We start from the raw sequence: 23,523 nt of genomic DNA, 5'->3' as shown, positions 1-23,523 counted from the left end.
TGCGCATTCGTAGGGTTTTTCTCCTGTGTGGATCCTTTTGTGGGAAGTCAGCTGACTGTGCCATCGGAAGCTCTTTCCACACTCCAGGCATCGGTATGGCTTCTCACCTGAATGGCTCCTGGTGTGGGAAGTCAGGGAACTGTTCTTGCTGAAGGTCTTTCCACACTCGGCACATTTGAACGGCTTCTCCCCCGTGTGGATCCTTTTATGGTAAGTCAGCGAACTGTTCTTGCTGAAGCTCTTCCCGCACTCCGTGCATTTGAAGGGTTTCTCCCCTGTGTGGATCCTTTGGTGACAAGTAAGGTAACTGCGTTTTCTGAAGCTCTTTCCACACTCCATGCATTTATAGGGTTTCCCTCCTGTGTGGGTTATTTTGTGGGAAAGCAGGGAACTGCTGCCGCCGAAGCTTTCTCCACATTCCCCGCACCTATAGAGCTTTCCTTCCATAGTGATGTTTCCGTGTGTGGAGAAAGTCCAATTTGAATATTTTTTCACCTCCTTGCAGGGATATTTCTCTCCCATCGAATGGCTCCTGTAAGGTTTGCTGAAGTCAAGTCTGTCTTTACAGGTTTTCAAACTTTTCCCTGCCCATTTTCTCTTCTTCATTTCTCGATGCTTTTGCTCGGCGAGAAAGTCTTGAACGGGAGCACACTGGAAAATGGGTTTTTTATTTATCTCCTTTGGGAGTTGTTTTGTCTCCAAATGTTTTGATTCCATTTTATCGGCCAACTTCTTTTTATCTTCTTCTTCAGGATGATGTGCACGGAGTTGTGGAGCTCTTTCTGCAGAGAAGAAAGAATGAAAATATAGCAAGGCTGAGGAAAGGTTATAAAGATTAAACTGCAAACTACTGCTTAGCATTTTTAAAAGCTATTTTGCCGACCAACATAAATTAACCACTAAGGGAAAGCAAATATGCACAAGTTCTCATGTATAAAATTCCACAGCAGGGAGGTGAATAATTTCTATTTTTTGGGTGCGTTTCCAGGTGACAACTGGACTTCGCTTTTTCTTTGAAGACGTTTCGCTTCTCATCCAAGAAGTTTCTTCAGCTCTGACTGGATGGCGGGGGAATGGAAGGATTTACACTCCTTGCAGACAGCTGGTCATTTGCATTCTTTAAGAGAGCCATTGAGGCCACTTGGAGGTTTACCTGTGTCCTCAGGGTCACCCGAGTAGTGCAAATATGTGTGGAGCCTTCTTGGCTACAGGATATTTTCAGAAGGCTTCACACTCATTTGCGCCACTCAGGTAAGCCTCCAAGTGGCCTCAACAATTCTCTAAAAGGATGCAAACGACCAGCGGTCTGCAAGGAATATAAATCCTTCCATTTCCCCACCGTCCAGTCAGAGCTGAAGAAGCTTCTTGGATGAGAAGAGAAACGTCTTCAAAGAAAAACAAGAAAGTCCAGTTGCCTCCCGAAAAAAAGCACCTTGGGGACAACCATGACCTGGATGACTGAGACTCTCCATAGACATACAGTAGTAGGAAACTTTTTTTAAAAACGGTATCACATATAAATCAACACAGCTATGTCTGCTTGCCCAGTTCTCATCTGAATAAATGAATATGTAAGACTGTATATGAATCTCAGCAAGAATGAGTATAAAGTACAGGTCATCCTTAACTTTAAGAACATTTAGCAACTGTTCTAAATTAAGACGGACCCCCCCAAAAGGTACTTATGACCTGATTTCAAAGTTCCAATAGCCAGGTCCTCCCCTCAAGGTCATCTGAATGCATTTTGGCCTCTTAGCAACTGGCCCAGATTTATGGCCATTTGCTGTGTCCCGCAGTCACATGACTGCAATTTATATTTTAGCTGAAAGACAAATTTCCAGGTTTGGGCAAAAACGCCCCATGGGAAACAATGGCTTCACTAAGTGACTGCTGCATTTGCTTAATGACCGTGGATTCACTTAACCACCCTGGCAATGGTTCACTTAACAACTATGGCAATGGTCCACTTAATGGCCACATGAAAGGTTTTCACCTGGCTCTCTCCCATGGTCACCTGCTTTATGACCATCAAGGCTCCATTCCAGTCATAATTTGAGGACTACCTCAAGAAGTGGGCCTGACCTCTGGAATGAGATTTTCCCCACTCTCCTGAATTCTGATTCCCCACCCCCATCCCGATGACCTTCACAAAAGTGTTGAAAACCTGGCTATTCCCCCAGACTTTGGGGCAGGTGGGTAGTTGAGCCCCAATTGAAAGAGGGTGTTATTGGTTTGGTTTGAGCTCCTCCTGCTGTCTTCATGTGTTTTGTACTTTATCTTACTTTTTAATTTTAAGCCATTCAGAGTTCTGGGAGCCAGGGCACCTATCACGTGTGGCTGTGTCGAGTGAGTGTCTCGTGATGGGTCTTGTGATGGGTCTTTCCAAGGTGTGCCATGGAGCAAGCTAGTGTTGTGATTCCTTGTGAGCCAGTGGATCCGGCAGCTGAGTCTGGGAATCAGATGAGGAGGAGGAGGGGCCTGGAGTGACATCAGAGTCAGAGGAAGGCTCTAAGGAGCTACAAGATTTACAGTCTGACGAGGAGCCTGGCCCCTCTACTCACACTCAGGCTGAGACACAGCTGTGCTGGGAGTCTTGAGTTGGACAGTGATGAAGCACAGCTGGGAAATATTCAGGATGCACGAAAACACCAGCAAGAAAAGAGAGTAGGACAGAGGAATGCAGTGGGGCGGCTCCAAAGGCAAAGGAGAAGGCATTAGGAAGCCACACCTGGGCTGAATAATAAAAGGGAAGGTGTGGGAGGTGCTGGTTGCCGAAGGCAACCGTTTGTGTTGAGGATCAAGTTTCTGTGAACTGTGTTTGTTTGCCTTGGAATTGACTCAGGTCCGTGAATAATAAAAATAAACTGGTTTTTCTTGAGGTTCCTGCCTGCTTGTTGGAAGAGGGGTTTCTCCTTGTGAGCATAACAAGGACTCACGTAGGCTGGACTTAGCTCCATTAATGACTTTTTTTGCAGTGTCATCCACTGAAGCCACTTCACAACAGGCATCGCAATCAGGAAGGTTCAGTGCCAGCAGGATTCTAACCATCAGCCCGAGGCGCTGATTCATCTTCCCACTGAAGCGGTATCTATTTATCTACTCACATATAACGTGCTTTCCAACTGCTAGGTGGGCAGAAGCTGAGGCAGGTGACGGGGGCTTACCCTGCCACGCAGTGCTAGGACTCGAACTGCTGAAGCAAAGACCATCCTCAAAGTCATTAAGCTATTGAGCCAACATGCTTCTTATGGGTCCACTGATCCTCTGGAGCACAACTAGATGGTATCCAGATATAATGATTTGTGAGGGTAAGGATATGGAGCAAAAGGCCTTTACCCAGAGAGGCTACATTCCTTGAATTCTCCAGCATGACCTCCCCATGGAGGGCTTTCTGGTCAGCATCCAGGTGGGACCATTCCTCCTCAGAGAAATACACAGCCACCTCCTCGAAGGATACGACACCCTGAACATGGAAATGAAATGTCCCCGTTAAAAGCCAAGCCAAGGAAAGAGGCTCAACACTAGGAGCAAAAGGTCCCCTACAACATCTCTGCTCTTTCTCCTCCTACCTGACTTGGAGGTTCACCTGCTCTTTCAAAGACGGTAGAAAAAGGAGCAGATCCGACAAACACCATTGACATCATCCCGCTATCTGTAAGGGAGACAAAAGCAATGGAGGCTTTAAGCAACGTTGTTAATAAAATACGAGGAGATGTTGCACAAGAGAATCCACAAAGACTGAAAGATGGAGCTTTGAAGGGCTTTCCTCACCTGCGTCACAACGCTGATCTTCCCTGGAGGTGGCCCTGAGAAGGAGCTCCCTTCCTTCCTCTGGATTTTCCATGATGGTCTGCAAGAGGCCTTCCTGGACCTGTGGTATCCCATGACACTAAAAAAAAAAAGAAAAGAAAAAGAAAATAATGAATCAGCACACAAAATGAACCGGATTCTCGTACTCCGTCCTCAGCTTTGTAACAATCTCTCAATTTCATCAATGAAAATGCAAAACAACCAGGACAGAATTATCCCAAATATTTCTGGGAGGAGATATGTTGCCTAAAGCAGGGCTTTTCAACCTTTTCACCCTCTGTACCACTTTTAGGATATGGCAACATCCCAGTACCACCAGTCGCCTAGCAAGGTATCAAAAACTTGACCAAAAAAAAAAAAAGGAAAAAAGTGATGAAGTGCAGGTAGTCCTCGACTTACAACAGTTCGCTTAGTGACTGTTTGAAGTTATAATGGCACTGAAAAAAGTGCCCCCCAAGCCACATGCGAGCAAGACACCTGCCTGCCCGCCCAGCGGCACTCTTCCTCCTGTTTTCATTTTTGTGAGCATTTCTGTTGAGGATTGGCAGTGGGGTAGGGGGGTGTTTGGTTTTTATTTCCCCCCCCTTCTGCTGGGTGGTTGCAGCAGGTTTTGGTCACTTCACATGACTATGGGACATTGTGACCATCATAAATATGAATCAGTTGCCAAGCATCTGAAGATGCTGCAACATTCCAGCTGATCGGCGCTTCTTCTGGGCTCAGAAGTGCCAGGATCAGCGCCGAATTCCATCTAGAGCCTGGTGCTGATCCTGGCGCTTCCGCTGAGCCCTGACAGCCCTGCAGCTCCAGCCGTCTCTCAGTAAGGCTTGTGCAGTGCTGCCACCAGTTCAGCTCATTCCCCTCCCCCGCTACTTTGCTAGGATGGTCGCGTACCACCTGCCAGGTGCCAATGCACCACAGGTGGTACCCGTACCACTGGTTGAAAAGCCCTGGCCTAAAGAGTTAAACATAAGACAATAAGATAATAACCTTTATTGCCATTTTTTTTTACTGTGGGCACACTGGCACACATTAAAAATGAAATTCTATTGCCTGCTCTCAAAAGTGCACACATATATAAGACACATACACACACGTATATATGTACACCCTAACATATAAACATTGTCCATCTTGAATACGTAGCTGGAAAGAGGAAGCTTGAGAGTTCACAAGGTTGATACTACATGGAACAAAACTGGCTGAATATGGATGTTCTACTTCGGATACCACGAAGTCCCCTCCTCCCAGAAGGTAACAAGGAAAACAGGCGAAGAGGATGTGTAGCGTTCCAGACAATCCTGTGGACCCTGCTCAAGCATCCCTTATATGCTATGTCCTGGATAGAAGGAAGTGAACTACCAACAATCTTTTCTGCCATCCTCACCACTCTCTGCACTGCCTTCCTGTCCAAAGCAGGGATGCTTCCAAACCAGACTATAATGCAATATGACAGGATGCTCTCGATCGTCCCTCTGTAGAAAGTGGTCAGGACAGGGGAAGGAAGATGTGGTTTTCTCACTCGACACACAGAAAATGCAGGCCCTGCTGTACCCGCTTCACCAGTGTCTCGCTGTTGAGTGATCAAGCCAACCTACTTGTGAAACATCTCATATTACTTATGCTCAGAAACATAAGGTATATCCGTATACTTCATGAACTGAACGTCCCTGAAAGCTGAAAAGATGAACTTTTCTCTCACCTGTAGTTCTTCCTGCTTCTCCTCCTCTGCCTGGCTTAAGAGGAAGCCTTCTGCTAGGGCCACCGCTTGGGAACTAGTATCTGCTCCACACTCCCGGACCCAGCTCTCCATCTGCAAGGGCAGAAGGGCCAGGAGCTGCTCCAGGATCACTAGGTCCAACATCTGAGCCTTTGTGCGGCTTTCTGGCTGCAGCCACTGGCAGCAAAGGTGGTGGAGGTGGCTGCAAAGCTCACGCGGACCCTTAGACTCCTGGTAGTGTTCGTTCCTGAAGTGCCAACACTGGACCTCTGAACTGACGCTTTCCTTCTCCAGGATCTTCCGCCCGGTTCTTGTGCAGGTCTCCCCACTTTTCTCAGCTCCTTGATCTTCTGGGGATTGTCCCTCCATTTTCTTTTCTCTCTGTGTCACAAATCCAAAGGAGGCCAACAGATCTCCTGGTTCTCCAAAGACCTTTTCCTTCATACGACCTGAATTATATGAAAAGAAGGAACACAAGATGTTACCCTCAAGTGCAAACACAAAAGTCATTGCTAGACGTTCCCACAAAGGTTGTGGCTTTGACTCTTTAAAAAGGGAGGTAATGGCAGAAAAAGAAGAAGAATGGAACAACAATGTTGGAAGGGACCTTGGAAGTCTTCCAGTCCAGAGCTCCCCAAACTTTCCAGGTTGGCAGCCTGGAGGAAAAGGGAGGAACAGGGAAGTGTGTGTGTGTGTGTGTGTGTGTGTGTGTGCGCGCGTGTGCGTGCGTGCATTCACAAACAGGCACGTGCACGGTGGTGGCACTAGCACCAGCATGCATGCGCAAGTGGGCTGCACACACCCGTGGTGATGCTGGTGGCAGCATTGGTGCCTGTGCACATGTGCAAGTGGGCCGCTAGTGCCCACGTGGTGACGCTAGCTAGTGTGAGTGGGGGAGGGGTGCCCACACATGTGCGCACACCTGCCAGCCATTCCCGCTGCCTGCTGACCAACAGGCCATGACCCGGTGCCGAGGCACGGACCACAGATTGGACACCCGTATTCCAGTCCATTATGAAGGGGAAAAAATAGATCCAGGAAACTACAGACCTATCAGCCTGACCTCAATACCTGGTAAGATTCTGGAAAAGATAATCAAACAATAAATCAGCGAACACCTAAAAGCAAACAAAGTCATTACTAAAAGCCAACATGGGTTTGTCAAAAACACATCACGCCAGACAAATCTTATTGCATCCTTTGACCAAGTGACAAAGTTAGTGGACCAGAGAAATGCTGTGGATATAATTTGCTTGGACTTCAGTAAGGCATTTAATAAATTATATCACAAACTACTACTTGATAAGATAGAAAAATGTGGATTAGATAGCATCACCACCAGATGGATTCACAGCATGTGGTCCTCAATGGAACTGCATCTACATGGAGGGAAGTGTATAGTGGGGTGGCCCAGGGCTCTGTTTTAGGTCCAGTGCTCTTCACCATCTTCAACAATTTGGATGAGGGGATAGATGGGGAACTCATCGAATTTGCAGATGACACCAAGCTGACAGGAATAGCCAACACTCAGGAAGATAGGCTTAAGATACAGGAGGATCTGGACAGACGTGAACACTGGGCGCTATCTAACAAAATGAAATTCAGTGGTGAAAAAAGTAAGGTTCTACACTTAGGCAAGAAAAATCAAATGCACAGGTATAGTATAGGGGGTACCTTGCTCAATAGTAGTAACTGTGGGAGGGATCTCGGAGTCCTAGTGGGCAATCACTTAAATATGAGCCAGCAGTGTGCTGCAGCTGCCAAAAAAGCCAACGCAGTGCTAGGCTGCATTAACAGAGGAACAGAATCAAGATCACGTGAAGTATTAATACCACTTTACAATGCCTTGGTAAGGTCACACTTGGAGTACTGCATCCAGTTTTGGTCACCACGATGTAAAAAAGATGTCGAGACTCTAGAAAGAGTACAGAGAAGAGCAACAAAGATGATTGGGGGACTGGAGACTAAAACATATAAGGAACGGCTGCTGGAATTGGGTATGTCTAGTTTAAGGAAGAGAAGGACGAGGGGTGACATGATAGCAGTGTTCCAATATCTCAGGGGCTGCCACAAAGAAGAGGGTGTCAACCTATTCTCCAAAGCGCCCAAAGGCAGGACAAGAAGCAACGGATGGAAACTAATCAAGGATAGAAGCAGCCTAGAATTAAGGAGAAACTTCCTGACAGTGAGAACAATTAACCAGTGGAACAACCTGCCTCCAGAAGCGGTGAATGCTCCAACACTGGAAGCTTTTAAGGACAGACCGGACAGACATTTGTCTGAAATGGTATAGGGTTTCCTGCCTGAGCAGGGGGTTGGACTAGATGATCTCCAAGGTACCTTCCAACTTCTTCTTCTTCTTCTTCTTCTTCTTCTTCTTCTTCTTCTTCTTCTTCTTCTTCTTCTTCTTCTTCTTCTTCTTATTATTATTATTATTATTATTATTATTATTATTCTATTCTATTGCCTCGTGAAAAAGCATCTTTGGGACTCTTTCCTTGGAGTGGAAGAAAACATCAGAGTTTTCTTTTTAACAGCCTCACTCTACTTTTCTCCATGCAGGAGGACTTTATACCAGATGCCAACCCCAAACCAGGCCATGCACTGCAATGGGCTCCATTCCCATAATGTGCAAAGCCCAAGCAAATAAGTTTGCGATTTGAGAGATGTTCAGGAAGCTTCCTACGACATCAGCTATGTCCCTACAATATGCTGCAGCCCAAAGACCATCTCCATATTTGCAAAGAAGAGGGGGCTCAACTTGTTTTCCAAAGCACCAGTAGGCGAGACAAGAAACAATGGATGGAAACCAGTCGAGGAGAGAAGCAACCTGGGATGAAGGAGAAACTTCCTAACAGGTGAAAACAATTAACCAGTGGAACAGAAGTTGCCTTCAGATGTTGTGGGTGCTTCATCACTGGAGGTTTTTTAAGAAGGGATGGGAGAGCCGTGGTGGTGCAGTGGTTAGAATGCAGTACTGCAGGCTACTTCGGCTGACTGCCAGCCGCCAGCAGTTCGGCAGTTCAAATCTCACTGGCTCAAGGTTGACTCGGCCTTCCAGCTTTCCGAGGTGGGTGAAATGAGGACCCAGATTGTTGGGGGAAAGATGCTGACTCCATAAACCGCTTAGAGAGGGCTGTAAAGTGCTGTGAAGCAGGATATAAGCCCAAGTGATATTGCTATCTCAAAGTGTATAGGACAAGGGTAGGCAACCTTGGCTCTTTTATGACTTTTGGACTTCAGGAATTCTGGGAGTTGAAGTCCACGAGTCATAAAAGTTGCCTACTCCTGGTATAGGATCTCCTGCATGAGCAGTGGGGTTGCACTAGAAGACCTCCCCCTTCCAGCTCTATCCTGATTGATTGACTGATTGATTTTCCAATGTGAGCTTTGTCCTGCAAACCCCTCCCTCTTCGTGGCCTTTTCGTGGAAAAGGGTGGTGGTGGTGAAAGGGTTGAAGCGGTTCACATCTCTTTCCATCCTCATCTCTGGAGATCTGGATTTCTTCCTGGGGTGAGAGATTCCTGCTTGGATGCTTCTCTTTCCCCCCCAGCCTGGCTCCTGCATGAAAAGTGGGGGGGGGGGCAGGGGAACATGGAACCCTGGCTCTTCCCCTCCCGAGATTCAGCAGGGGGAGATGAAGAATTGGCAGGTCTCCACCTCCTCCCCACCAGCAGATTTCCCACCACACTCACCCAGAGTCTCTCCATCCTTGCAAGGCTCCCTGGCAGCCAGCCTCTTCGCCTTCTGGCTATGGGTGAGAGAGTGCAGAGTCCTAGAGAGGCCAGACTCTCCCTGATGTCACTCACTTCCTGCCTTGCTCTGACACATCTGGGGGTGCAGAAGAGACCCTCACCTGCACAGGCTCAGTTTCTTTTCTGAAGCCGGAGATGGGCCCATCCTGATGTTTGCAGAAGGAGCCCCCTGGTGGGCTCTCCAGGCAAAGCCTCTTGCAATAAGAATAGAATAGAATAGAATAGAATAGAATAGAATAGAATAGAATAGAATAGAATAGAATAGAATAGAATAGAATAGATAAATGAGTAAAGTAGAATAGAATAGAATAGAATAGAATAGAATAGAATAGAATAGAATAGAATAGAATAGAATAGAATAGAATAGAATAGAATAGAATAGAATAGAATAGAATAGAATAGAAATAAATGAATAGAGTAGAGTAGAATAGAATAGAGTAGAGTAGGAATAGAATAATAGAATAGAATAGAATAGAATAGAATAGAATAGATAAATGAGTAAAGTAGAATAGAATAGAATAGAATAGAATAGAATAGAAATAAATGAATAGAATAGAATAGAATAGAATAGATAAATGAGTAAAGTAGAATAGAATAGAATAGAATAGAATAGAATAGAATAGAATAGAAATAAATGAATAGAATAGAATAGAATAGAATAGAATAGAATAGAATAGATAAATGAGTAAAGTAGAATAGAATAGAATAGAATAGAATAGATAAATGAGTAAAGTAGAATAGAATAGAATAGAATAGAAATAAATGAATAGAATAGAATAGAATAGAATAGAATAGAATAGAATAGAATAGAATAGAATAGAATTGGAAAGGATCTTGGAGGTCTTCTAGTCCAGCCCCCTGCTTGATCAGGAGAACCGATATCTTATCTCATCTCATCTCATCTCTCGTCTTGTCTTACGTTTTATATCTTATCTCATTTTATCTTATCTTATCTTATCTTTCTGTCTTGTCTTATGTCTTATCTTATGTCTAACTTTTATCTCATCTTAAATCTTATCCTATATCTCGTCTTATGTCTTATCTTATGACTTTTATCTTATCTCTTGTCTTATCTTTTATCTTATCTTATATCTTATCATCTTATCTTATATCTCAGGGTGGGGGTGTCCCTGAATGCCCCCCAAACAGTCAATGCAATTATTTTGGGTTGGCATCTTTACACGAAGACCAGATGAGTCAACTTTTAATTTTTTTTAAATTAAATTGCTTTTTATTCTCCCTCTCCCCGTGTGCTTTCAACCCATTTCCAGTCTCCTCCTCCCCCGCCCCCGCCCCCCAACCCGGTAAAACGCACTCCCGTATTGCAAGAGGCTCTTTGCATTGCCTAGAGAGCCCACCAGGGGGCTCCCTCTGCAAACATGAGGACTGACCATCTCCGTCTTCAAGAAAAGGAACTGAGCATGCGCGGGCCCCTTTGCCAGGACAGGGTCCTCTGGGAGGCTTCGGAGGAGTTGAGTGACATGCAGGAGAGTCTGGCCTCTCTAGGACTCTGCACTCACTCGCCCTGGCCAGCAGGCAAAGGGGCTGCAGGGAAGTCTTGCCGGCAAAGAGATTCAGACGTGACTCTCGGGTGAGTGTGGAGCTTTTCCCCCAGGAAGCCCAAAGGGGCCTCGTGCTGCAGAGGGGAAGGAGACCTTCCTAGTTCCTCCCCTGTGTGCAGCCTTTGCACTCCAGGGAAGAGCAAAGCGCAGGTTTCGACGTTCCCCTGCCGCCCCTTTGCATGCACGTGTCAAGGAAATACGTGCAAACAAAATCAGCCTCATCCCCACGTGGGAAAAAAAAGGCAGGATGGACAGAATGGAAGAGGAGGAGGAGGAGGGATGCGGGGTTCTTCCAATTGCAGGACTCGAATAGATAAAGAAATTTTCCAGGGATGGAGAAGCCAGTGGGACTCCGGGCTGCATTCACACGTTGGCTGGGTTGGACTAAAGAGGGGTCAGGTCACTTGTCTTCCAGCAGGTTGTGGCTTTGTAGGGTTCGTGAAACAAAATGCATCAGTCTGGAACCTGGTTTCTTCTAGGCGCATGCATTGGGCTTGATGCAAGGAAAAGGAAATTCAACATACACACACACACACACACACACACACAAAATATGGCCAGTCCTCAGCTTGGGACCACAACACCCCCAAAATTTGTGTTGCTAAGTGAGAAATTTGTTAAGTCAGTTTTGCCCCCTTTTACAACTTCTCTTGCCGGATTTGTTAAGTGAACTAGTGCAGTTGTTAAATCGGTAAGACGGTCATTAAGTGAATCCAGCTTTCCCCACTGACTTGGCTTGTCAGAAGGTCACAAATGGGACCCCAGGATGCTGTGACCGTCCTAAATAGGAGTCAGTTGCCAAGCATCCGACTGTAAATCACGTAACCACGGGGGGACGCTGCAAGGGGCGCAACTGAGAACAACGGTCACAAGTCAATATTTTCAGCATCGTGGTCACCTTGAACGGTCACTAAGTGAAGTGTTGTAAGTCGAGGACTACCTGTACCTAACATGGTCCTCGACTTACAACTGTGCGTTTAGTGACCATGCAAAGTTACAACCTCACTGGAAAAAAACTTAGCACCGTTTTCCACACATCACTACTGTGGCAGCCTGATCAAAATTCAAGTGCTTGGCAACTGGCATGCACTTATGACTCTTGCACTGTCCCGGGGACAGTGATGTCAACGCTGCTAACATTGGATGTTTTTGCATTGACAACAGATGGAGATGCAGCCATTTTCTCCTTTTTGCTTTTAGAGTTAGATGAAGCTGGGGAGTGGGGAGGAATGTGCACGAGAGTCCAGCTAGACATAATAGCACTGAACCTAGTGTGAGAAACAAGGTTATTGAAATAAGAGATGATAAAGAATTGGCGGGCTGGAGAGCTGGAGGGGAAGCCCACATTTCAAACTAATTGGGGAATGTGATTTATGACTCTTAACTGGAGGAGGGAATTGTGCTTTGATACTAAAAGGGACGCGGTGGCTCAGTGGGTTAGGACGCTGAGCTTGTCGATCAGATGGTCGGCAGTTTGGCGGGTCGAATCCCGAGTGCCGCGTAGCAGAGTGAGCGCCTGTTACTCGTCCCAGCTTCTGCCAACCTAGCAGTTCGAAAGCACATAAAAATGCAAGTAGAAAAACAGGGACCACTACGGTGGGAAGGTAACAGCATTCCGTGCGCCTTTGGCGTCTAGTCATGCCGGCCACATGACCACGGAGATGTCCTCGGACAAGCACTGGCTCTTCGGCTTTGAAACGGAGATGAGCACCGGCCCCTAGAGTTGGAAACGACTAGCACGCATGTGCGGGGGAACCTTTACCTTTACCTTACTATGTGCTCAGGGGAGGGGAACTCAGGTTTTGGCTTCAACTGTGCTAGCGCCGATGCTATGCCGCTCAAATAAAGATTCTTTAAGGTAAACAATGCCTCAAAGTTCTTTGAATAGTTTCATCTCTCGGAACCATGACACATATACAATCTTCCCAGCCGGCTTCTGACAGTCATAGTCAATGGGGTAGGGTGGGGTGGAATCAGATTTGCTTAATGAACGCACAACTCACTGGAACAGCTGCAGCGATTGGCTTAACAACCTGGCCCATAAGGTCATAAAATGGGGCAAAAGTCACTTCACGACTGCCTTGCTTGACAACAGGAATGTTGGGTTTGATTGTGGTCTTTTTGTACGGTTGTGTTCTTAAAGCAGAGCTTTAAGCCCCTCCATTCGGCCACAGGCAGCTGCCAACCTGCCTGGGATAATCGCCAACCAAATTTGACCTTAAATAATGGTTTGACAACAACCCCAGCAGATTTTCCTAATTCTGGAGGTCCCAAAGGTGCTTTTTCATCAGGCAACTGGACTTCCTTGTTTTTCTTTGAAGACGTTTCGCTTCTCATCCCAGAAGCCTCTTCAGCTCTGACCGGATGGTAGGGGAATGGAAGGATTTTTACTCCTTATAGACAGCTGTATAAATCCGGTCAGAGCTGAAGAAGCTTCTTGGATGAGAAGCGAAACGTCTTCAAAGCAAAACAAGAAAGCCCAGTTGCCTCTTTAAAAAAGCACCTTTGGGACAACTGTGACCTGGATGACTGAGAATCTCCATTGTAATTCTGGAACTTTTTTCTTTCTTTCCAGATCTAGAATCTGAAAGCCTCCTTGGGCCTCGTCGTCTGGAGACCCAGAATACCACCTAATCGAAGAAGGCCGAAATGGGCTTGAAGAACTTCTCCAGAGCTTCGTTGGCGATTCTGATCGTATGAATGAAAAGATTTTTGGGGTTCCTGAACCTCCATTGGCCCCACTGGGAACAATGTTGGAGAATGGAGAAGAAATGGAGGGACATGACCCAGTAGGCAAGGATTCCTGGGCAGGAGCTGAGCAGAAGACCCTGGAGGTGAAAGCCATCGGTTCAGAGGCCCATCGAAGGCTCTTCAGGACCGTCCACTACCAAGAGGCCAAGGGACCCCGTGAGATTTGCAGCCACCTTCACCATCTTTGCCATCAGTGGCTGCAACCAGTGAGGAACACCAAAGGGCAGATGTTGGACTTGGTGGTTCTGGAGCAATTCCTGGCTGTCCTGCCCCCAGAGATGGAGAGCTGGGTGCGGGAGTGTGGAGCAGAGACCAGCTCCCAGGCGGTGGCCCTGGCTGAAGGCTTCCTCCTGAGTCAGGCCGAGGAGCAAAAGGAACCCGTAGAGTTAAAGGTGAGAACCTCAGTTGGGGCAAACGTTCTGCTACTCGTTCCATCTCCGTGGGGCCTGCAATGTTGTGATGTGAAAGCAAGGATCCCTTCATTTCCTTTTTGTTTCCGGTCCAGGCACCGTTTGTAGAGGTCACTGAACATCACACGGAATGCAGGGATTTGTCCAGTCCTTCTCAGGAGCTGCTTTTTGGAGGCGTCTCTAGAAAAGATCTATGTCAGGACACTTCAAAAGGTAAGGGAAGGTCTTTTAAGGAAGGAGTCCCCAACCTATGGGCTGCGGCTGTGGCCTACTGGCCACGGGACAAGCTGGCCAGTGCACGCAGGTGTGTGCGTGCACTCACCCCCACTCGTGCTAGCACCTGCGGACCCATTTGTGCATGGGTGTGGGTGCTAGCAGCGGTGGTTAGCGCCTGCGCGCATGTGCAAACGGGCTGCTAGTGCCGTGCGGGTGCGCGCAGCCCTGTTCACGTATGTCCCTGCTGCTAGCGCCACGTGGGTTGCTCAGCCCATTTGCACATGCGCACAGGTGCTAGCGGTGGTGGCTAGCACCTGTGCACATGTGCAAACGGGCTGCTAGCGCCATGAGGGTGCGCGTGGCCCTGTTCACATGTGGCCCTGTTCAGATGTGGCCCTGTTTGCGCATGGCTCTGTTTGCGCGGGCACACGCACATAAATTTCCCAGCTCCCTTTGTCTCCGGGCCGACAGCATGAAAAGGTTGGTGACCTCTGCTTTAAGGGGTATGATGTCGTCAAAGAGAGTCCAGCTCCCTCTCATTCTTCTACGCCTCTTGTTTATAATTTCTCTCCAACATTTGTTTAACTACGGCTCCAAAAGTCTGCTTCCACCAATCTTTGTTTCTTTTACAGGGAAGAGATCAACACTGCCTGCGTTTTGGGGATCGTCCCCTTTTTCTGGTGGATCCAAAACAGCAGCTGAAGTTTCATCTCAGGTACGGGGGCTAAAAATCAGAGATGATTGTGGTGAGCTGATACTGGTTCAGGAAGCTTCAGTTCTTAAGCATGATATACGCTAATCCACTCCACCATAAAAAGGTTTCATGTTACTGCAGGACGTCACAAAAGGCCGTAAATGGAGTCCAGTTGCTGAGCACCTGAAGAAGTGGAGTCATGTGACCATGGGAGGGGGGTGGCTGATCGTCAGAACTTTGAATCCTTGTTGCTGGTACTCTACTACAGGGTTCCCCAACCTTTCTGGGTTGGCGGCCAGAAAGAGGGGATGGTTATGTGGGAGGGGCAGGTATGTGCGCACACACGAGCCCCCATTGCTCACTTGAGTGGGGCTAGGAACACCGGTGATGCTCGTGCGAGTGAGGCCCCGAGCACCTGCGACACGGGAATGGGGTCACGAGCCCCCACAAGGATTGCACAAGTGGGGCCGCGAGCTGCACACCAGCCGGCCACTTATGTGACCCGGTTGCAAATAGGCCACGGACCAGTAGTGGGCCGTGACCCACAGGTTGGGGACCCCTGCTCTACTAGATAGATCTGTCACAACTTCGAATAGTCACTAAGTGATTGGTCATAACTTGAGGACTACCTGTAGCTTTTGTGGCTTTTCCTTTCTTGCCCACTTGAGGCAATGGATTCACTTTGTATCATTTTTTGGGGGGAGGGGCCATTCTGGCTTAATGCTAGCTTTGAACTGCTCTGGAATGACCCTTTCACTGCAGCTGCTAGTCTGACAGTGGAGTACTGGTTGCTCCTACAGCCCCACTTCCGAGCTCCTTTAACTTGCTTCCCAAGTTCTTCAGAACTTTCAAGGCCTCTCTCACCTCCTTCCTTCCTTCCTTCCTTCCTTCCTTCCTTCCTTCCTTCCTTCCTTCCCTTCTTCCTTCCTCCCTCCCTCCTTCCCACCTTCTTTCCTTCCTTCCTTCCTTCCTTCCTTCCTTCCCTTCTTCCTCCCTCCCTCCCTCCTTCTTTCCTTCCTTCCTTCCTTCCTTCCTTCCTTCCTTCCTTCCTTCCTTCCTTCCTTCCTCCCTCCCTCCCTCCTTCTTTCCTTCCTTCCTTCCTTCCTTCCTTCCTTCCTTCATTCCTTCCTTCCCTTCTTCCTTCCTCCCTCCCTCCCTCCCTCCTTCTTTCCTTCCTTCCTTCCTTCCTTCCTTCCTTCCCTTCTTCCTCCCTCCCTCCCTCCTTCTTTCCTTCCTTCCTTCCTTCCTTCCTTCATTCCTTCCTTCCCTTCTTCCTTCCTCCCTCCCTCCTTCCCTCCTTCTTTCCTTCCTTCCTTCCTTCCTTCCTTCCTTCCTTCCTTCCTTCCTTTCTTCCTCCCTCCCTCCCTCCCTCCTTTCTTTCCTTCCTTCCTTCCTTCCTTCCCTTCTTCCTTCCTCCCTCCCTCCTTCCCACCTTCTTTCCTTCCTTCCTTCCTTCCTTCCTTCCCTTCTTCCTCCCTCCCTCTCTTTCCTTCCTTCCTTCCTTCCTTCCTTCCCTTCTTCCTTCCTCCCTCCCTCCTTCCCACCTTCTTTCCTTCCTTCCTTCCTTCCTTCCTTCCTTCCTTCCTTCCTTCCCTTCTTCCTCCCTCCCTCTTTCTTTCCTTCCTTCCTTCCTTCCTTCCTTCCTTCCCTTCTTCCTTCCTCCCTCCCTCCTTCCCACCTTCTTTCCTTCCTTCCTTCCTTCCTTCCTCCCTTCCCTCCCTCCTTCCCTCTTTCCTCCCTTCCTTCCCTCCTCCCTCCTTCCTTCCTTCCTTCCTTCCCTTCTTCCTTCCTCCCTCCCTCCTTCCCACCTTCTTTCCTTCCTTCCTTCCTTCCTTCCTTCCTTCCTTCCTCCCTTCCCTCCCTCCTTCCCTCTTTCCTCCCTTCCTTCCCTCCTCCCTCCTTCCTTCCTTCCTTCCTTTCCTTCCCTCCCTCTTTGTCTCTTCCTCCTTCCCTCCCTCCCTTCCATTGTCTCTCCCTCCCTCTCATTGTCCTTCCCCTCCTTTCTCCCTCCCCCCTTCCCTCTTTTCTTCCTTCCTCCTTCTCCCCTCCTTCCTTCCCTCCCTCCTTTCTCTCCCTTCCTTCCTTCCTTCCCCCTCCCCTCCCTCCTTCCCACATTTCTTCCTTTCCTTCCTTCTCTCCCTCCCTCCCTCCCTTCCCTCCTTCCTTCTTTCCTTCCTTCCTTCCCTCCCTCCGATGCACTTGAGTTCTGTGGTGTGGTTAGACACAAGCAGGATGGATCCCTGAGATGACATCACAGGGCATCTACTGTTATGTCAGAGAGTAACTCCCCTGTACTTCCTTCTGCAAGTATCGGGTTAGGATCAGGGTTAGCTCTGCTTGGGGCCCACCCATCAGTTGGTTAAGAAGGAAATTGGAATTCCTTTCCCTGAACGGTGCTAAAAGTTCTACGCAATCCAGTCAAGTGTATGAAAGCTGCCCCAACTGTATTTTTGGTGAGAGACTATACTAAGCTCCGTCCATTTCCTTGCATGATTCTTTTTTTAATATCTGCTAGAAAATAAACCCGAGCCCCATGCAGATTTCTTTTTTTGGTAATTTGTCAACCAAGAGAGAAAACTTGCAAATCCTTCTTTGGGCTGGAAGGTCATGGCGAACTTTTTCCCTGAGCAGAGCGATGTGTCCTTCAAGGAGGTGGCTGTGTATTTCTCTCAAGAGGAGTGGTCTCAGCTGGATGCCCGACAAAAAGCCCTCCACGAGGAAGTCATGCTGGAGAATTCTCGGAACGTGGCCTCTTTGGGTAAGGAGCAGGATCTGGCTTGGTCCTCAATTATGGCCTTGTACGTTTAAGGAGATTCTCAGTCATCCAGGTCAGGGGTAGGCAACCTTGGCTCTTTTACGACTCGTGGACTTCAACTCCCAGAATTCCTGAGCCAGCTATGCTGAGGGAAAAGGGAGAGGTTTCCAAGCTGAGCCATGCTGGCTCAGGAATTCTGGGAGTTGAAGTCCACATGTCATGAAGGGGCCATAGTTCCCCCATGCTGGCTCAGGAATTCTGGGAGTTGAAGTCCACGAGTCATAAAAGAGCCAAGGTTGCCTATCCCTGATCCAGGTCAGGGTTGTCCCAAAGGTGCTTTTCAAAAGGCAACTGAACTTGGCTGATTTCTTTTTTCCTTGAAAACACTTCGGTTCTCTTCCAAAAAGCTTCTTCAGTTCTTCAGAACTTGAGGAGAAGCAAAACATGTTCAAGGAAAAAAACCAACAAGAACGTCCAGTAGCCTTTTGAAAAAGCACCTTTGCAGATTTGTAGATCTATGAAACTGGTCATGGTTAAGCTCAGCAGTGGCTTTATTTTTATTTTTTCTGCTCTTTAAATACAGATACAAGAAGAGTGGATTTTTTTTATGAAGAAATCATGAAAATAAGGAAAGGTTTCTATCCGTTGATACAATAGAAGTTGTCCATTTTGATATTATATATAAATTTATTAATAATAATAATAAAGTTGGAAGGGACCTTGGAGGACATCTAGTTGAACCCCCTGCTTAGGCAGGAAACCCTATACCAGACATGTCAAACACAAGGCCCGGGGGTCGGATCCGGCCCACCAAGTGGTTTCATGCGGCCCGCGAAGCCATCCTGGAAACAGTGAGGGAACTGCCCCCACTGCCTTAGCCCTGGCCCAGAGACCCTCCTTCTGCCAGAGACCCTCAGATCTGCCCCACTCCTGCCCAGGCCCCCATAGGCACCCTTGATGCAACGATGTAGAGCTGGCCACGCCCACCCAGCAGGCCATATGCATTCTAGCCACGCCCACCCAGCAGGCCATGCCCACCCTGGCCATACCCACCCGGCCCCCTGAGGACAACCGCAATGCTGATGCGGCCCTCAATGAAATTGAGTTTGACACCCCTGCCCTATACCATTTCAGACAAATGGCTGTCCAGTCTTTTCTTAAAAACTTCCAGTGTTGGAGCATTCACAGCTTCAGGAGGCAGGCTGTTCTACTGATTAATTGTTCTAACTGTCAGGAAATTTCTCTTTAGTTCTAGGTTACTCTTGATTAATTTCCATCCGTTGCTTCTTGTCCTGCCTTCAGGTGCTTTGGAGAATAGCTTTACTCCCTCTTCTTTGTGGCAGCCCCTGACATATCGGAACCAGGCTATCATGTCACCCCCTGGTCATTCTTTTCATTAAACTAGACTTAACCCAATTCCAACAGCTGTTTTATATGTTTTAGTCTCCAGTCCCCTGATCATCATTTGTTGCTCTTCTCTGTACTCTTTCTAGAGTCTCGACATCTTTTTTACATCGTGGTGACCAAAACTGGATGCAGTATTCCAAGTGTGGCCTTACCAAGGCATTGTAAAGTGGTATTAACACTTCACGTGATCTTGATTCTATCCCTCTTTTAATGCAGCCTAGCACTGTGTTGGCTTTTTTGGCAGCTGCAGCACACGGCTGGCTCATATTTAAGTGATTGTCCACTAGGACTCTGAGATCTCTCTCACAGTTTATTTATTATTTATTTATTATTTGGATTTATATACCGCCCCTCTCCCGAAGGACTTGGGGCGGTGTACAGGGCAATTAAAACACTGTATACAATACATAATATACAAAAATTAAAATAAATTAAACCAAGTAGCCCTAAACAATAAAACACGTTCTAAAATGTAAAATTTAAAATCTAAAATCCCAGTCCCTCAGTCCAGGCCGGCAAGTTCAAATAGCCAAGTCTTCAGGTCACAGCGGAAAGAGTGAAGGTCGGGAGCCATCCGGAGCTCAACAGGGAGCTGATTCCAGAGGGCAGGTGTGCCCACAGAGAATGCTCTCCCCCTGGGGGCCGCCAGTCGACATTCCCTGACCGACGGCACCCTGAGGACGCCCTCTCTGTGGGAGCGCACAGGACGATGGGAAGTTAACGCCGGCAAAAGGTACTCCCGTAAATAATCCGGACCCATGCCATTTAGGGCTTTATAGGTCATCACCAGCACCTTGAATAGTTGCTACTATTGAGCGAGGTACCCCCTATACTGTACCTGTGCATTTGGTTTTTCTTGCCTAAATGTAGAAGCTTACTTTCAGAACTTAGTAATAACCAAGACTAAGTCAAGCTATTATGTTTTGACCGGGGTTTAGAAATACTGCAGTCCTTGCTAAAATTCGAGCTGGAAATTCACAGTCAATTTCTATAGTTGTTCCTTATTTCCTTTCTCTGGCCTTATTACAATTGTCATTCTCTTTTTTTTTCCACTCCAGGGAGTAAAAGGCAAGGGAATAAAAATTGCAAGGAGACCTTCCAAGCTTTGATGCTTGAAGTGGGAAAGGGACCATTTGCAAATGAAATGGAACGAAAAGCGCACAAGGAAAGTCACTCCAAAAATGGACAGAAAAGAGGTTCTTCCTGTCAGTGGCCTCAGATTCAAGATTTGTTTGTCCAACCAAGCCGCCATCTTAAAAGTAAGGGAAAATCTTTCGGGAAAGGAGGAGAAATATTGCAGGATATATCAGATTTAAACAAAGCTTGCAGAACCCTGGTCAAAGAGCAGAAGAGGTGTCAGGTCAAGGAGAACCAAAAAGCTTCCCGTCGTACTTTTGCTCTGTCTCTGCGTGAAAGAGTCAGCCTGGGGGAAAAACCGTACAAATGCCTGGAGTGTGGGAAACACTTCAGCAACAGCAGTTCTCTCACTTGCCACAGAAGGATCCACACCGGGGAGAAACCCTATAAATGCTTGGAGTGTGGGAAGAGTTTCAGTAGCAGCAGTAACCTGACTGCTCATAAAAGGAGTCACTCAGGAGAAAAACCCTATAAGTGCCTGGAGTGTGGGAAAAGCTTCAGCACAAGCAGCAGCCTGACATCCCATAAAAGGAGTCACTCGGGAGAAAAACCGTACAAATGTCCGGAGTGCGGGAAAAGCTTCAGCACAAGCAGCAGCCTGACATCCCATAAAAGGAGTCACTCGGGAGAAAAACCCTATAAATGCCTGGAGTGCGGGAAGAGCTTTAGTACGAGCAGTTACCTGACTTCCCATAAGAGGATCCACACGGGGGAGAAACCTTACAAATGCACAGAGTGTGGGAAAAGCTTCAGCAACAGCAGTAGCCTGACTTCCCATAGGAGGAGCCACTCGGGGGAGAAACCCTATAAATGCCTGGACTGTGGGAAGAGCTTCAGGAAAAGCAGCAACTTTGCTTCGCACAAAAGGATCCACACGGGGGAGAAGCCGTACAAATGCAGGGAATGTGGCAAGAGCTTCAGCCAGAGCAGTGACCTCATTTCCCATAAAAGGATCCACACAGGGGAGAAACCGTACAAATGCGGGGAGTGCGGGAAAAGCTTCAATACCAGCAGTAACCGTGCTTCCCATAAAAGGACCCACACGAGGGAGAAAATATATAAATGGATGAAGGTACATTTTAGCAAAAGCACTACTAGCCTCTCAAAACATAGAAGGATCCATGCCAGAGAGAAACCATACAAATGCACAGACTGCGGGAAGAGCTTTAGGAAAACCACTACTTTTGTTTCCCATAAAAGGATTCATGCGGTGGAGAAAGAGTATAAATTCCTGGAAGGTGAAACTGGAGTCTAAGGAGACACTTTGTTCTCATAATAGGATCCATCTTGGAAAGAGAGCCTATCCAAGCCCAGACTGGAAAGAGCTTTAATTAATGTTCTCACCTTACTTACCCAAATTCAGGCCACAGAGCAGAAAACTGTACAGCTGCATGGACCAACAAAAGAGCTTTAATAACGTGGGTCTTTATACTAAAACTAAGAAGAAGCAGTGGGGAGGGAAGCATAAAGATACGGGGAATGTGAGAAGAGCTTCAGAGGAAGCATTAGAGACAGTGTTCCATTAAAGCTGCATACAGGAAGCTGCATACGGGGCTCCAGGGCTGGTCGTGGGATTACGAATAACACACACACACACACACACATACTGTATATACACACACACAAGCATGGATCTATTTTACATAATTTGTTCCAAGAACCACAGGCAGAAGGAAAGCACCCACGCCACAACCTCAACTTTCACATATGTAATCAGAATGAGATACACCAGTGTTTCTCAACCTTAGGCCACTCCAAGATGGGGGAATCCAACTCTCCATTGCCTGAGGAATTCTGGGAATTGGAGTCCACACATCCTTAAAACTCGTGTATATAGTTACTCCACCTTCCTTTAAGAGCTAAAGGTGTTATTTTATGCCGAACCTCTGTGGGAAAAGTTTTATACGGCTTGCATAACGCACGCTAAGGGAGGCAGTTCTTTAAGTGACTTTTGCCCCATTTTATGACCTTGTTCAGTGAATCACCGCAGTTGTTAAGTTAGTAACACGGTTGCTAATTCAATCCGGCTTCCTCATTGACTTCGCTTGTTGGAAAAATTGCAAAAGGTGACACGTGACCCCGGGACATTGCAACCCATATAAATATGAGCCAGTTGCCAAAGCATCTGAATTTTGATCACCTGACCATGCAAGGGTTGTAAGTGTGAAAACCATTATAAGTTACTTTTTTTAGTGCTATTGTAAATTTAAACAGTGAGGGTGAAGGTTCGTTCTCTGTTCCGAACGTTTCGTCTCCTAAGCCAGGGCTTTTCAACCTTTTCACAGATTGTATCACTTCTAGGACATGACAATATTCAAGTACCACCAGTGCTTAGCAAGGTGTCAAAAACTTGATGACTAAAAGAATAAGGGGGAAGGGGGATTTGGGGTTTTACTGATTAGATTCATTTGTTGTTATAGAAATGGCTAGTTTATAATATTATGGAAAAGTAAAAAGTTGAGCTTCAATGTTAATTCCTCCTACTGCAACAGAGGAACTCTGTTCTTTTTCCCTTCTCCCCCTCACTTTTCCTTTTTTCCTCCCCATTGTATCCTACTACTTGCTTTTGTATTTTTGTATTTTATTCTATAATCTAATAAAATGTTACAAACTGTAGAAAAAAGTACCGGCTTTAATTTCTTCGGTGGCTGTTCCTTTGCTGAATCACTTTCCCTTTGTACTGACAAATGTATGATGAATTTATCCATGTTTATTAATATGCACCACTACCAGCTAGCTCAGGGGTCTTCAAACCTGGCACTTTTAAGACTTGTGGACTGCAACTCCCAGAATTCCTCAGCCGAGCCCCGACAGTCCTGCAGCTCCAGCTGCCTCTCCCTCAGGCTTGGGTCACTTCAGTTCACACTTCTCTAGGACGGTCACGTACCACCTGCCACATGCCAAAGTACCACAGGTGGTACGCGTACCACCGGTTGAAAAGCCCTGCCCTAAACGCCGCTGAAGAGATTACCTAGCCTGGTAATGAAATGTTCGGAAACCAACTCACCAGCTCGGAACCTTTGCCCTCATCCTACACCCGAGCTACAGATATTCGCCATTGTTGCAACTTTAAATGGTCACTAAATGAACTGTTGTATGTCGAGGACTATCTGTACTCTTATTTTCCAATGCAGCATTCATTCATACCACAGAATGCAAAAGGAGTGGACTTAAAAACAGTGCTATCTCCCTAACCTTGCTAAAGACTTACTTCTAATAACAGCCAAGTTGCTCCTGGCACTGGAGGTAGGGAACTGGGTCAGAATCAGATTACAGAAGATCACATATGTTGCCTGAAAACTGTTC

At 47.1% G+C, this 23,523-nt stretch overlaps 1 protein-coding gene across 1 annotated transcript; it reads left to right on the top strand.

Moving 5' to 3' along the window:
- The first annotated feature begins 10,620 nt into the window (after positions 1 to 10,620).
- On the top strand, positions 10,621 to 21,484 carry LOC308664653 (uncharacterized protein). Its single transcript, XM_081322089.1, has 6 exons — positions 10,621 to 10,876; positions 13,423 to 13,990; positions 14,104 to 14,221; positions 14,857 to 14,939; positions 17,550 to 17,676; positions 20,139 to 21,484. The coding sequence occupies exons 2-6, from the start codon at positions 13,544 to 13,546 to the stop codon at positions 21,470 to 21,472; spliced, it is 2,109 nt and encodes a 702-aa protein (XP_081178215.1). The 5' UTR covers positions 10,621 to 10,876; positions 13,423 to 13,543; the 3' UTR covers positions 21,473 to 21,484.
- The last annotated feature ends 2,039 nt before the right edge of the window (positions 21,485 to 23,523 follow it).

This window comes from Vipera berus, assembly GCF_964194415.1.
Source record: "Vipera berus genome assembly, chromosome: 2".
Lineage (NCBI taxonomy): Eukaryota > Metazoa > Chordata > Lepidosauria > Squamata > Viperidae > Vipera > Vipera berus.
This window is presented reverse-complemented; position numbering and strand designations above follow the sequence as displayed.